The following is a 16,576-nucleotide window of genomic DNA, read 5'->3' on the forward strand; positions in this document are numbered from 1 at the left end:
TCCCTTGCCCTTATACTTCAAGATGAAAAGTTTCTGCTTCATACATGGGCCCTGTGTCAGGTTGATGGAGTAAACAGTTAATATTATTCCCAGGTGTTCATCAAAGTTGGGGCTACTCTCTGCTCTAATCATTCTAGCCCAGTTCTCAACTATGACACCATCTTCCCAGACAGTACTTGCGTCTACCTCTATTTTAGCTATCAAACTCAAGCAAAAACTACAGAAGATAGACCCCCTAGAAACATACCTAAAATAGACTTACTAGCTTCTTTCTCCCATAAAATCGCTATTCTCATCTGCTCTAATCTTACATTTAGGTCCCTGTGTATTAAACAATTTGTCCTGCTTTCTATTCTACCACTTTCCAGCCCCCAAGTTGCAGAGGTTACCATGATTGCATCCTGACTTCCCTAGGTAGACAATCTCACCAGTGTGTCTCAGAACCTCACCTCTCCAGAGCCCTATTACACTAGGGAAAGATAGAAACAGGCTGAGGATATGGATCAACCTGCCAACATCCATATTCAGCAGAGAAACAATGATAGAAGCCAGAACTCCCACCTTCTGCAACCCATACAGAATTTTGGTCCAGACTCCCAGAGAGGGAGAAATGTTAGGGGAAGATGACTAGAAGGCTCAGAAACCCAATTCCATCAGGACCCAGAGAGAGAAGAGGAAAAAAGGAATGACATTCAGAAGCAGTAATAGGTATAAGTGTGACTCAGAAATGAAAAGAAGGCAGGGCCATAGGAAAAAAAAAGGTAAAAAAATATAAATATAGAGAGGTAGTTATAAAAATAAAAGTCAACATATATTTGTGATTCTGGGAGGATTACTGTAGTTTCCAATGGAGGGAGTGGCGATACAGTACTCTAGTGGTGGGAACAGTGCAAAATTATACCTGGTATAATTTTGTAACTTAATATTAAATTACTAATAAAATCTAAAAAAGAAAAAACGTTTCTGCTTCTGCACAGTGTGAGGGGTGGGGAGTGATACTATCAGCAAAACAACAACAAGCATCTCATTAAATGATAGTAGATATTCCTATACTTCAGATACAAGAGCTAATATCCAAGATATATGAAGAATTCAAAAGTTCATTAACAATAACAACAAAAATGAACAATCCATCAAAAAATGGAGAAAAGACCCAGACAATTCAGATTACAAAACCAGCTATACAGATGGCCAACAGGTACATAAAAAAAGCTCAATATTACTTAGAAGAGAAATTCAAACTAAGATCAGATGATACCTCAAACCTGTAAGATACTCTACATCAAAAATAAGAGAAATAACAAGGCTGGCTAGGATGTGGTGGAGAAAAAGGAGCATTTTTACATTTTTGGTGGGCATGTAAACTGGTCCAGCTCTTATGAGAAAAGTATAGAGATTGCTCAAAATATTCAAAATAGACTTACTGTAAACTATGACAATTTCTCTCCTAAGTATCTACCCAAGAATACATAAATACAAATTTGATGAGATACTTGCATGCCTATGTTCACATTATATTCAACAGCTGATTTCTTTTTTGATGTTGGCACTGGGGCTTCAGCACTCTGGACTGACACTTTCATATAAAGACAGAGGAAGTTAGGAGAGAGGGCACTAAAACTTGCACTGAAACCCAGTATGGTGGGTTCTGAAATCAAATCTTCATCTCAAAGCAAAACAGGCACCCTCCTGTTTAAACTATCTTGCTGTCCAGCAATAACTAACACTTTTTTTTTTTTTTTTTAACAGAGCACTGTTAAGCTCTGGCTTGTGGTTGTGTCAGGCTCTGAACCTGGGACTTTGGAATCTCACAAATGAGACAGCATAACCTTTATGCTACCTCCAAGACCCAATAAATATCATTTTGAAACAACCCAAGAACCAAGAAAGAGGCATGGTTGTGTTATACTTATTAACTACAAGAAAATAAGAGATTTTGCCTTTTGCTACAACATGGATTAGAAGGGGACCATGGTAAATAAATTAAGTCAGAAGGAAATGACAAACATTAATAATATCTTGGTGTATGTTAACAGGTCTGAGGACACTAAAAGAGAAAGACAGGAAGTGATTTAAAAGAGAAATGGGGGTGGGGTCAACTGGTGGCACACCTCCTTAAACAGACACATTACCATGAGCAAAGACCCAGTTTCAAGCTCCTGGTCCCCACCTGCAGGGTAAAAGCTTCACTAGTGGTGAAGTAGCATTGCAGGTGTCTCTCTATATCTCTCCTTCTCTCTTGTTCTCTCTTCCCCTTCCTCTCAATTTCTGGCTGTCTCTATCCAATAAATAAATAAAGATAACAATAAAAAGAAGAAAGAAAAGATATGAAGGCTTAGTACCCTTAAGCTGGAGGGAGATGCCATTCTGGTGGTAGGTAAAGTGTGCTTACACACATTTTGGGGACATGTCAAATTGTACCCCTGAATAAGAGCCCTGCAAAACAATTCCTTAAAAAATCTATTTAAGAAATAAATTTTGAATATTTTTGTAATATAAAGTTTAAAAAATATCATGCGAACCTGGAATAGGATTATTTAAACAACTACAATTTTAAAAATTTCCCCAAGGAGATAATCATCACAAGTTTGATTTCATTCCACATTTCTGAGACACTTCTGTGAACCTGTCTTTAAAATATTTAGTAGAAAGTGATGGTAGTTGTAACTCAAAATGAATTTTTTGTTGAGTTTTTTTTTAAATAAAAGATGCTAAACATTTAATAATATTTCAAGAGGTCATTATCAAGATGTCAATATTTTTGAAAAGTTTTTAACTTCTTTTGGCTGATTAGACATCCTTTCTGGAAAACAGGAATTACAAAAAAGAACTTTTACTTTTGTCCCTGGCCTTTAAGTTCCTGTTTTGTAACTGAATTACTGAGAATCACTGACTACTGCAAATTTTAGCACTATAGTCAGTAGCAATAAATAAGACCTTCCATATATATTTTTTTTTAATTATTTGTACTGTTACACTAAATAGTGATGTTAGGCAATACCTTTCATGGGCTAAAGCAATGATTCTCAAATCTGATGCATATAGGAATCCCATAAGGGTATAATTTTTTTAAAGGTCCTAAACTAGGCTATAGAGTCTGTTAGAAATCACTTGATACTTTTATTTGTATTTATTGATTTATTTATTGTCTCTAGCATTATGTCTGGGCTCAGTGTCTGCACCACAAATCCACTGCTCCTGGTGGCTATTTTTTCCATTTTATATGATAAGAAAGAGAAAAATAGAGAGGAGACGGAAGACAGAGAGGGAGAAAGATAAACACTTTCAAACTTGCTTTGCCACTTGTGAAGTATACCCCCCTGCAGGTGGGGAGCTGGGGGCTTGAACAGGGATCCTTGCATGGGCCCTTGCACTTAGTACTATGTGTGTTTAGCCAGGTGCACCACTGCCTGGCCCCCTATAGTTGATATAGTTTAGAGCTGTCTCTAATTCTACCTGAGGTTTTCTTTTTGAACCTAACCTAGTCAAGTTTATCTCCAGCATACATTGTAACTGCCAAGGCTGTGCACTGATGACTTTTTTTTTTTTTAGCTAATTCTAAAGCATAGATGTGATTTACACTTCTTTTCTCCAGTATAACATCTAACAGATTCATTCATGCTCTCAACCAAAAACTACTAGAAACTATCAATAAACTCGTTAATGCAGCAGGATACAAAGCTAATATACATAAATCTACTGGCATTTCTACACACAAATGATTAGTCACAGGAAAGGGAAATAAAGGAAGTAATTCTATTTACAAGTGAGCCAAAACTGATAAAATGCCTTAGAATGACTCTAACAAAAGAAGTGAGAGACCTCTATATGAAAGTTATAGAGCATTGTTTAAATAAAAAGATTTTAAAAAAACATGGACAAAGAGTGATTCTCAAAGAAAAGAAAAAGAGAGAAAGGGAGAGAAAGGGAGAGAAAGGGAGGAGAGGAGGGGAAGGGAGGAGAGGGGAGGGGTGGGGAGGGGAGGGAAGGGATATGAGGCATCATAATAGTCCCTGAGTTTCAAGTATACTACAAAGTAATTAGCTAAAACAGTAAGATACTGGAATAAAAAGGTACTCAGGTCAATGAATAGGTTAGAGAGTCCAAAAATAAACCCCACATATATGGAACTAATATTCAACAAAGGAGCCAAAATCATTGAATGGGAAAAGAAAGCCTCTTCAACAGATGGTATTGGAAAAACTGCACAGTCACATATAGGAGAATGAAACAAGACTATCACTTAATAACATATACCAAAATTAACTGTGAGTGGATTAAAGATTTAGATACTAAATGTAAAAACTATGTAATACATAGAAAACATATGTGAAACAATTCAGGACCTCAACATCAAAGGCGTATCAAGCCCCCCATAGAATGGAAACTAAAAGAAGAATGGGACTGTATCAGACTACAAGGATTCTATAGATGGAAAGAAACTTCCAGAATACAAAAGAACCAAGCAACTAGAAGAAGATATATGTGCATCACACATTTGACTAGAGGTTAATTTATAAAGAAATCATATAGTTCAACAGAAGACCCAGTAGTTTCTCTCCTAAGGATATATCCTAAGGACTCCATAACACCGAACCAAAAAGATTCATAATATCTAAAACCTGGAAGCAAAAGGCTGAGAAAGCTGTGGCATGTTTATATAATGGAGTACTATGCAGATATTAAGAACAATGGACCCATCTTTGATGGAGTTAGAAGGAATTATGTTAAGTGAGCTAAGTCAGAAAGACAAAGAAGAGTATGGGATGATCTCACTCATAAGCAGAAGTTAAGAAAGAAGAACAGAAAGGGAAACTCAAAGCAGAATCAGACCGAGTTTGGAGTAGGGCACCAAAGTGAAAGTCTCTGGGTGGAGAGTGAGGGCAAATGGTCAGCTTCACAGGGCAGGGGTGGGGGGATGAAGGGGTAGATGGGGGGAGGGACAAAGATCTTTGGTGGTGGGAATGGTGTTAATATACACTATTAACTTCTAGTCTCATAAGACACTAATTAATGAGAGGGGAAAAATGGATCGAATGTCTCAAACTTTTTGATGTGTAGACCATAGCTCTGAGTATATGTCCCATCAATCTAAGCATTTAAGACTTCAAATTGGTAATCAGATTGAATTTTAACAGTGGGCTCAAATTGTTAATACATTTCCAATAATGACTTGTTATCTGAAATATTAAATCACTTATAAGCTTAGACCATGGAGAACAGAAGTAACTGGTATGTTCCTTTATAGGATACAGCTATATGTAAATAGCATAAAAGAACATAAATTATGGTGAGGTCTTGTGTGCTACAGCAAATCCTAACAATGGGATTTTCAAAGTTAACCTAGTTGCTAAATAATTTGGTTATAGCAATAACTATCTACTGCCTCCTTAAACCCTTAGACAGCAGGAACCTTCCTCTTTCTCTATAAAGCCCATATTTCTCGCAGGCCTGGAATCTCTAAGGTGGGGCCCACTTTCCTGCATGCTTTTCTCAATATATACCAACTGATACCACTTCTGCTGATCCCAACGTAAGCAATGCAACCAGTACTACCTCAGTTTGTTTCATTTCGGACCAAGGCTAGAGATGTCAGACATGAAATGTCAATCCTTTAGCTTCATTATTCTGCCACCAGGTTCCAGATGCTACCATGATGCCAACCAGACTTCCCTGGGCAGAGGACTCTTTTTTTGCTTACTATCTCTGCTCAGAAACAATAAATAAATAAATACTATGCCTATGAAAACAATGTTAAATTCATAGCAGAAAGTTTGTCAATTAACTGCAATTTGCTCCTATACAGGATGACTATGTGCTCTACTTATCTTTCAAGGGTTATGACAAGCAAACATGATACTTCTTATAAAATATCAAACACTTATCAGTATATTACAACATAAATGAGTAAGAATGAAACATGAAAACAAAATAGTTGGGGAGTCAGGCTGTAGTGCAGCGGGTTAAGCGCAGGTGGCGCAAAGCACAAGGACTGGCATGAGGATCCCGGTTCGAACCCTGGCTCCCCACCTGCAGGGGAGTCGCTTCACAGGCGGTGAAGCAGGTCTGCAGGTGTCTATCTTTCTCTCCTCCTCTCTGTCTTCCCATCCTCTCTCCATTTTTCTCTGTTCTATCCAACAGCGACGACAACAACAATAATAACTACAACAATAAAAAAAAAAGGGCAACAAAAGGGAATAAATAAATAAAATATTAAAAAAAAAAATAGTTGTGGTGACGCTATATGCCCTGACACAGTGGTGACGTCAGCTTTGGTGACAGAAGGCTGACAGTGTGCAGTGATCTGCGCAGGGGCATGGTGGACTATAGGTGAATCCAGACTGCTGGTGTGCAATGCACTGTGGGTAGGCTGAATAGACTTAAAAGGAAAGCAGCCGGAACTCTGGGATCTTTTTGGCTGCAGCTTCTCCTGGTCAGATGCCTCTCAGCGGAGGTGCTCCAGGCATCCATCCGCCATGTCTACTTCTCCTGGGAACTGAACACATGTGACTTTGCTAGCCGGTAAACTTTTAGACCCATCTACAGCCATGAGCAATCCTTACCAGAGCATATAATTGTTTATCTTATAGGACTAAACTTTGATAACCATATTCAGATTTTATAGACCTAGCGTACGCTTAACCCTTGACGATAATTGCTTATTTTGCCTTTTACCTGTTTCACCTTAATAAACCGTGTATTGATTAAACCAGTTCCCAGCTCCTGCTGTGAATTCTTCTATATGTGCCACAAGCAGCCCCCACCCGCATACCTCTTTTTAAGTTAATTTACAATAGTCCTTAAGAGTGTTTTCTCTACTGTCAATGTAGAAATTGAACAGCATGGTGAATTAGCATTATCTAAACATTTACTAAAAAACAAACTATAAGCCTGTGCTAACCCACTTAGTGGTTACACATGCACTAAAATATAAAATAAACACAGAACTTTTAAGATCTTATGACAAAAATAAACTGGATGATTAAAATCATTTCATCTTTTGTTTTGCCTTTTAAAATGTGGCTAATAGCAAACTTAAAACAGCTGTTCCCCTCCCCACCACCACAACGCATTCCTGGACATGCTGATCTAAATAAAACAATACTGTAACAAAACTGATAAACAACAATGGATCTTCATCTAATAAACCAATAAAGAATATACACTCACTTCATCTGTGAGTTCTCCAAACACTGTTATGACATCTATTAAAAGACTTGCAGTATAGAAGGACTTGATCATGTTTCTGAAATACAAAAGAAAGCTGGTGTAGTTTAAATGAAAAACACTGATACAGAATAAGGCTACTTTAAGAAAAACACTCAATTTTTATTAAAACACTCTAAATTAATGTTTTAAATAAAACAATTTCAAGAATATAACAATACTCTTTTATAACAGTAACAACATTTATAAGTAATTATGTTATTGCTATGTTTTAAGGTATACTTTTGATTTTACAAAATGTAAAAATATAACTACTGTGTTATTTGAATCCAATCAGTGTATACCTCTTGCATTTACATTTTATTATAATCATGAAAAATTAGTTGAATTAATGGGGTGAGAATTTTTTAAATCAAAATAACTGAACCAGGTTATTTTTAGATTTCACTAAATATTAAATTATGGCCAATGAATAAATCTGCTCTGGGCATTTTTCTTTCAACCGTTTTACTCTTAATTAGAGTAAATCCAAAATATAAGATGCTACAAATTGTTAAGAAAAATGTAAAACATTAATCATGATGTCAGGCAGTATTTAGTAGAAAACTGAATAATTCTAGCCATAGAATAATTTAACATACACACTGTTTTCCCCCTTATTACTTACTTGTGAAATCGCCCAGCACGATCTTCATTATCTGCATACAAAAACATTTTCAAAGCATAGTTCTCCAAATGTGCACAGCCCACTATTTCTTGTGTAATAGCTTCATTATCACCCAACTGTTTCTTAAGCTAAAACAGAATCAGGTATAAATTATGATTTTGTGCTTATAGCTCACACACATATAACTTTATTAATCATTTATAATAAATTATTTTATATTCAATTCTGTTAATGATATAGCAATGAAATCTTAAAAATAGAAAACTGCTCGACCTTTGCTCAACATATTTAAAAAAAAATTCCTCACAAAATTCTGGAGAAACATTCACAATAACTTCCAATATAATTTAGTTTTAGTAATAGATAACATCTTAATATATATATGTAAAGAATCAGAGGTGCCAGGTGGTGGTACACCTGGTTAAACACACACTTTACAGTGTGCAAGGACTCAGATTCAAGCCCTTGAGGAAAAAGTATATGAATGATGAAGCAGTGCTGCAGGTGTCTGTCTCTCTCCTTCTCAATCTCATCCTCCCCTCTTAATTTTCTGTCTCTATTCAATAACAAATGAATAAATTTTTTTAAAAAATTAAATTTATTTCCATTTCAATTTCTCCTATCATATAAAAAAATAAAAGGGTCATTGTACCCTAACATAGTTTATCTTTGTCTACATTGTAATAAAAATAGATCTATTTCTAATGATGAAAAAATTATAGTCAAACTAAGTCATTTAACTAATTTTATGTAGTATTATGAAATAAACCATGAGCATCATGCATTTGTCACTATGTTAAACCACCTCACTTGCCTAATTTTCACTCTACAATCTTTGAGAACAAGGAAGTACTACTTCACCATTTAGTTATATAATTTTTTTAAAAAAATGTAATTCTTCCTCATACGACATTGCTGACTGCTGCTAAGGGAAAGACTTGGAAAAAATGCACATAAGTTGAAATGGAGTTTTAAACATGAATCATAAGATAAGTGATAAATTTTAACTTACAGCTTCTAACTGATCCATTAGCTTTGATAAAAATTTACGACATTCCGGAGTTTTACTATCAATCTTCATTCCGGTTTGCATCGCATATAAACGACCTAAAATAAAAAGGAGAAAGAAAAATATGATTTGAGTAGTTTCTTTTTTAAACCATACTTTCCCTGATCTAATGTTAAAAATACATGTCTTATCTATTAAAAATTTAAGAGGTTTTACAATTAAAATATAACTTTGAATTACCAAGAATCTTATTTACAAATATGAAGAACACAAATTATGTGAAGATATGCACAATGACGATAAAATAAATTTACTATAGTGGTGGGTACAGTGTAGAACCATATATCTGTAATCTTGTAAATCACTAATAAGAAATACAACTAAAATAAAAGTAAAACAAAAACACTGACTAAATAAATATCTTCTCTTTTGGAAATAGATCGTATAAAACAAGTACTAGGTACTAAACTGTCAAAGGAAACTGCAATGTATTTCATAAGAAGGATATCAGAAAAGCTACCACAAGTATAAGAGTGCTTACCAAGTGCCAGACAATAGAAACTCTGAATGAGTGAAATAAAAATTTTTAAAGAAATGAAAAAAGAGTTTCCAAATGTTATTTCAAATATAGTATGATCTTAAAATATCAACTTAACAAAAAAACAGAGAACATTTAACAGATATAAATAATTTACTACCTATATATACTAGTGGCAAAAAAGTAATATGATAATGTGATGAAATATTGTAGATATATAGTTTCTTTTCTCTAGGACCTCATTCTCATTTTTCTAGCCATAGTAGTGAACACTGTATGAATCCTATTATCCATGGAATGTAATTAGCTAGTTGGTAGACCAACTGTGGGTATAAATGGCCACCTTGCCCAGATAATGAAATCATGAAGTTGATTCTTAGATTTACCTCTTCTAGATTCAATCATTAAGCAGATACACAGGAACGTACTTTAGCACTTTCTTGTTAACGTGAAAAAAAGTATTCATTTCTATGTAAAATATATATATATATATATATATATATAATTCTCAGTTTCTGACTTGTTCATAACTATTACTGCTTACAGTAAAAAAACAGATTACATACTTATATACTATGAAATAAGAATCTTTTTTTTTGCACTTATCACCACAAGCATTCTCATCTAGTTTCACAATGTATAATAGATATGTTTCAGTTTCTTTTAAAAGTTAGCTAGAAAGAGAAGGTTGCTTACTGAATCATTTTACTCATAGTTGGACAGCAAATGAAAAAAAAAAAGGTGAATGACTGGTCACTTCCATCAGGAATGTTATCATAATCCTTCTTGTGGGCTTCTCTAGGACCTTGCCCTCACTGTAGATCAGTAATGGTAGAGACCCTCCTCCTCTGAGGGAGGCTGGGTCAGCATACTCTGCCATTTAAGAAAGACTGGTCCTAAAATGAGTGCAGCCTAGAATGTTCCCAGTTGTGACCATGGACTATGGGTTCAGACCAACAGAGATTTAGAGACTATACAGCTTCTGTGCTAAATAGACATGGAACTTAGGTCAGATCAAGGGGTTAACAGTTAATGATATTTATATACTCTTCTCATATTTGGGAGATTCTCTCTGCCATAATCTAGCTCTCTAGTCCTATTCTCAAGTCTGATACCATCTTCCCAAGCAATACTTTTAGTCCACTTGCATGCTAGCTATCAGGCAAAAATTACGAGTCATTGGCCACATGGAACATACCTAGAAAAAACTTACCATCTTTGGGTGCCTGTTTATTGAACAATTTGCTTTATATCATATTGCATTTCAGCCGCCAAGATGCAGATACTACCATTATGCCATCCTGACTTCTACGGACAGACAACTTGATCAATGTGTCCCCAAACCTCACCTCTCTAGAGCCCTACCCCACTAGAGAAAGATAGAAACTGTCTGGAGGTATGGATTGACCTCCCAATGTCCATGTTCAGTGAAGAAGCAATTACAGAAACCAGACCTTACACCTTCTGTACCCCAGAAAGAATTTGGGTCCATAACCCCAGAGAGGGATATAGAATAGGGAAGCTCCCAAGAGGAAATGGGATACCAAACTCTGGTGTTGGGAACTGTGTGGAATTGAACCCCTGTTATCTTACAATCTTATTAATCATTATTAAATCACTTAAAAAAGAATCATCTCCTCCCACCTTCCACCCCACCCCACCCCCAAAATAAAAGGTGAAACTTGAAAACAAGATCAGAAAACATTAAGCAGAACCTGGACTGGAGTTGGTGTATTGCATCAAAGTAAACGACTCCGGGGTGGGTGGAGGGAAGAGTACAGGTCTTGGAAAAGGATGACAGAGGACCTAGTGGGGGTTGTATTGTTATGTGGAAACTGAGAAATGTTATGCATGTACAAGTTTTTTATTTTTTTTATTTTAAAGTTTTTTTCTTTCTTTTTTTATTTATTTATTTTTTTAAATCTTTATTTTATTTATTTATTTCCTTTTGTTCCCCTTGTTTTATTGTTGTAGTTATTATTGTTGTTGTCGCTGTTGGATAGGACAGAGAGAAATGGAGAGAGGAGGGGAAGACAGAGAGGAGGAGAGAAAGACACCTGCAGACCTGCTTCACCGCCTGTGAAGCGACTCCCCTGCAGGTGGGGAGCTGGGGTTCGAACCGGGATCCTTATGCCGGTCCTTGTGCTTTGCGCCACCTGCGCTTAACCCGCTGCGCTACAGCCCGACTCCCGCATGTACAAGTTTTATATTTACTGCTGAATGTAAAATGTTAATCCCCCAATAAAGAAAAAAATTGAGCTGTTGTTTATAGTTCTTAATAGTATTATAAATCTTAAGTGCAGAAAACACATTGTGATACCTTATTAATAATAGTGAAAAAGCCCTTATTAATTTATTTATGAAAATTAACAAGAGCATTCATTTTTGTTATAAGGGATAAATAAAAAGAACACTTTTATACAGAACTCTGATATGGATAGTAATTTATTGTAGCTGCAGTGGTATGATAAAAATAAAATGTCTAACATGGAAAATTACCTACTAAAGCAGAACAAATATGTGTAATTAAAATCATGATAAGAAAATACATTTGATTTATCTCATTAAGAAAATGTTTATTTTTATAAATAAATATTTGAAGGTGTTTTTTTCTATTTGATAAAGTTGGTTTAAAGTAGTGAAGACCCAGAGGTGAGAGGAAAAAAATAATGTGTATGAATATTTACAATGAAGGGTATTTATTTTACTAATTCTTTCATTAAGCAAATATTTTCAGAATTGTCATAATAAAAAGTTAGCAACACCTGAATTCCTACTATAAGATTATAGTAAGATTTAATAGTAAGTGGCAGTTTTACTATTAAAATAAGATTTTAGTTCTGGCCACAATAGGATAACTATTTACTACCAAGAATAACAATAACAACATACTCTAAAGAAAATATATGAAGATTTCAGAAATGAAAAAGCAAAGCAGAAGACCCCGTGGCAACCAGAAAGGAAACAAATGATATGATACTTTTTGTCAGTCTAATTGTGTGCCTGAAAGCACACTTCAAATTAAGGTGAAGAGAAATAAGCAGAGTACAGACCTTTTCTTTCTTTCTGTTTTTAATTTTTTTATTATATTTATTTATTGGACAGAAACAGAAATCAAGAGGGTAGGGGGAGATAAAGAGGAGAGAGAAAAAGCGAGACACCTATAACCCTGCTCACCACTCACAAAGTTTTCCCTCTGAAAGTGGGGTCCAGGGGCTCGAACCTGGGTCCTTGTGCATGGTGACATGTGCTCAACCAGGTGTGCCACCATCTGGCCCCAGAGCAGACTTCTAATTGAGTTGAAGGTACAATCTAACTGAGCTAAGACTGAAGCAAGCTGCATGTTTCAACACTGAAGCAGCTATAAATTGAGAAGCAAAATTATGAGGAGAGAGCTATGTAAAAAAGAACTGCAGAAGTCTGAACAGTGGTAACCTTGCAGAATTGCATGCACATATAAGGAAAATTCCAAAAGGTAAAAACATAAAGAGAGGTTACAAGTTGAACTGTTTCCAAAGCATATACAAGGTTCAGATACATGCAAGTGCCAACCAGACAGTGAAGAGTCCTAGATGCTTAACTAGGACATTCAGTAAAAAGCCTAACAAGGATATTCTTTAGTAGTTATCTTATTCCCAGAGCAATGGTGTTTGCAGATATACCCCCAAAAGACACAAACAGGTAAACAATGAAACATGGCAGAATGGAATCATATTGAAAGACAATTGCTGGTCAGATCAAATGCCTTCAAAATACATGAGTTTCAAATATTCAAGATAAAATTCACAATGTTGTATAATCAACCAAAAATTACTGAAGGTGGCTATAGGCAAAGAAAACATGACCCGTAACCATAAAAAAAAAAAAAAAAATGTCAACAGCTCAGTAAAACCAAGCAATGACAAAATAACAGAAACAGAAGACAACATTAAGATAATTAGAAATCATTATAAAGTTATAAACATGAATAAGATGAGAGAAACAACATATACCAAGAGACATAAATGAAACTTCTAAAGGTGAAATATAAAGTGGGAAAAATTTGATTCGATTAGATAAATGGTTTAGAAACAGAAACAAGATTAAGTTAACTTTAGAACATAGCAAAAGAAACTACTCAAAGCAGGAAAAAGATATAAAGCAAAAGAAAACAAGCAAACAAACAAAAAGCAAAGCCTCAGTGAGATGGTTGTAACTATATTTACAAGAGTGGGGAGATATAGTAAGAACAAAAGTACTGAAAAAATAGACAAATTATATTTACTCAGCAAAAGCAGTTTTTAAAAGTAAAAAATGAAGTAGAAGCCTATTCATATAACAGAAGCTGAAAGGATTCACTGCCTGCAAGTCTGCATAAAAAATGATAAAAGTTCTTTAAAATCAATGCTAAATTTAAAACTGGATCCCTGCAATGATGAAATGCCAAGTATAAAAGAAATATTTATAATTTTTATTTTCTAACATGAAAAAAATCAGCCAAGAGATTATTAATGTCAATGTTTATGTGACTGACCACCGTCAATAAAAGAATACATGAACCCAAGATGTAGTTTAGCAAGAAGAATACACACCTTCTATGAATAAATAAATTCTGGGTTTAATCTCTGGTTCCATATTAGAGGACCAAGGACAAATGCAGATGGATGGTGGAGCTGTGCTTTGGTATTTCTCCCTTTCTCTTTCTCTCAGAAGGAAAAAAAAAAAAAGCCAGAAAAATAGCTAGCTCATTCAGACAGTACATTAGCTTGTCATGGGAATAACCTCAGTTCTAGTCAAGCCCCCAACACTGAACAAAGTTTTGGTGCTTTGTTGTCTTTCTGTCTACCTCTGGGGGGGGGGGGGGTTATCCTGGAGTGACGAAGCCATGGTGATGACAGATAAATAATAAATTTAAGGGGCCAGGTGGTAGCGTAGCAGGTTAAGCGCACATGCACATGGCACAAAGCGAAAGGACCAGCTTAAGGATCCTGGTTCCAGCCCCGGCATTCCACCTGTGGGGGGAGGGTCGCTTCACAAGAGGTGAAGTAGGTCTGCAGGGGTCTGTCTTTCTCTCCCCCTCTCTGTCTTCTCCTCCTTCCTCGATTTCTCTCTGTCCTATCCAACAACAACAGCAGTGGCAACAAGGACAACAAAGGCAACAAAATGGAAAAAAATGGCGTAGTACAGGCACCGAGCCCCAGCAATAACCCTGGAGAAAATTAATTAATTAAAACTGGGCCAAAAGATGCTCAACAGTAGAGCATATATCTAAGGTCCCTGGTTTTAATTCACGGCACCAAACTGTGAAGAAAAAAAAGGGGGGGGAATCAGTATTATTACTAGGAGTGATGGATTCTTTGAGTAGGCACTAAGCCCTATCCACAATTCTAGTGATAAAAAAAGAAGAAAAAAAATCAGTATTATTTTACCTTTAACATAAGTTAAAATTCTATTCCTCTCTGTTCTATAGCACTTCAAAACTAAAGTAACCAAACATATTTATAAATTTCTAAACAAATATATTAAATTTTCCCATGATCATATAAACAAGTGACTCTCAAGAACATGGTCAATGAAAGTTTAATTGTACTATGACTCCCTCTAGAGGGAAAAAAAGTTTTTGATGCACCATAGAGCATAAAGGAAAAAAAAAGTCTCTGTCCTTTTCAGTGTCCTTACAAGTTGTTTGAAAACATCATTAAAGTGAATACGATAATACACTACAAGGACTATTCATAAAACTAGAACCTCATGGATTTAAAGCTGAACACAGGACCAGCTTGAGATTCTGGTCAGGGTGCCTGCCTACAGGCAGTCTAATTTCCTAGGGGAAAAATAGCTTGAAACTTGATTAAATAAGAAAAGGTGGAAGGGGGAGGAGAAAGAAAAAGAAAAGGCTTTCTGTGCTCACCTTTATCTACAGCACCAAAAAAAAAAAAAAACATAGAATAAAACTATCATATAGAATATGGATTTAGTAGGAACTCAAATACTTCCTGGCTTCCTCATAGAACAAAGAATTTTTCACTATATAAAAAATATGGAACTGTGCTCGCTTCGGCAGCACATATACTAAAATTGGAACGATACAGAGAAGATTAGCATGGCCCCTGCGCAAGGATGACACGCAAATTCGTGAAGCGTTCCATATTTAAAAAAAAAATATATATGGAACTCAGAAATAGGCTGTAATGATATCTAGCAAAGTATGTCCCCTTTTTGCTTCCTGTATGTAACCAGGAATCTCTCAAATAACTATAATAACTTTCTGTCCTACTTTCAATCTTCAAAAGTCTAAACTATTCCCATTACTCTTTCATTCTGCATTTGGCTTTCTGATTACTACTCCCTACCATCAATAATTTCCCATATAAGTATTAGGTGTCTGCCATTCAGATTCTGGTTTCATCATATACTAACATAAGGTCCTGGATAGCTGTGAAGATCAAATCAGACATCCTGAAGGAAAGCACTACCACAAATGCAAATGGCAACATGATCGATAGTTACCTGGCATCTTCATTCATAACAACATCTCTATTGTTCCCTCCAGAAACCACTGTTGCCTTAAAACTCAGCTCAATTAAAAAAAAATTGAACAATTTCTCATTGTGCAAATATCTCTAGCAATTTTGTACTATCAACATAGTAAATGAATAATGAGCACCTAGAGTGCAAGTTTTCTTAACTTTACAGTCTAGAAGAGACAACAGGTAAATGAAAACACTAAAGGTAAAAGCCATACAAAGTATTATGGAGACACAGAGAAGCAGAACCTTTGCAATTTGAGAAAAAAAAAAAAAAGAGAGAGATTCCAGCTAAGACCTTAAGGATACAAAGTAGGGATGATGAAGGAAAATAGTAAGGTAAAATGAATACAATACTAGAAAACTTGGAGATAAGAAAATGAAATAGCCTGTAGTGTGATTAAAACTAGGAAAGATAATGCAACATTAAAAAATATGGAACTACCTTATGATCCAGCATAGCACTCTTAGGCATTTATCCAAAGAACACTCAAACACTAATTATTAGAAGGGACATGTGCACCCCTATGTTTATAGCTGCATTATTTACAATAGACAAAGAGTAAAAGAAGCCTAAGTGTCCATCAACAGATGGATGACTAAAGAAGTTATGAGACGTATATTCCATGGAATACTACTCTGCAATAAAAAAGAGATGATATTGTGCCCTTTGGAACAAAATGGATCTA

The 16,576-nt window shown here is 35.3% G+C and overlaps 1 protein-coding gene and 1 non-coding gene across 2 annotated transcripts in view; one reads left to right on the forward strand and one right to left on the reverse strand.

The window, feature by feature from the left end:
• Window positions 1-16,576, reverse strand: part of VTA1 (vesicle trafficking 1) — a 51,416-nt gene that overhangs the window by 24,797 nt on the left and 10,043 nt on the right. The window contains exons 2-4 of the mRNA XM_007525867.3: window positions 8,847-8,941; window positions 7,835-7,962; window positions 7,171-7,246 (exon numbers count right to left, since the gene is read on the reverse strand). Of these exons, the coding sequence (XP_007525929.1) occupies window positions 7,171-7,246; window positions 7,835-7,962; window positions 8,847-8,941 (299 nt within the window). The remainder of the gene's footprint in view (window positions 1-7,170; window positions 7,247-7,834; window positions 7,963-8,846; window positions 8,942-16,576) is intronic.
• On the forward strand, window positions 15,409-15,515 carry LOC132538398 (U6 spliceosomal RNA). Its single transcript, XR_009549766.1, has one exon. It is a non-coding gene; the product is annotated as a U6 spliceosomal RNA (small nuclear RNA).

The sequence above is a fragment of the Erinaceus europaeus genome, chromosome 4, assembly GCF_950295315.1.
Source record: "Erinaceus europaeus chromosome 4, mEriEur2.1, whole genome shotgun sequence".
Classification (NCBI taxonomy): domain Eukaryota; kingdom Metazoa; phylum Chordata; class Mammalia; order Eulipotyphla; family Erinaceidae; genus Erinaceus; species Erinaceus europaeus.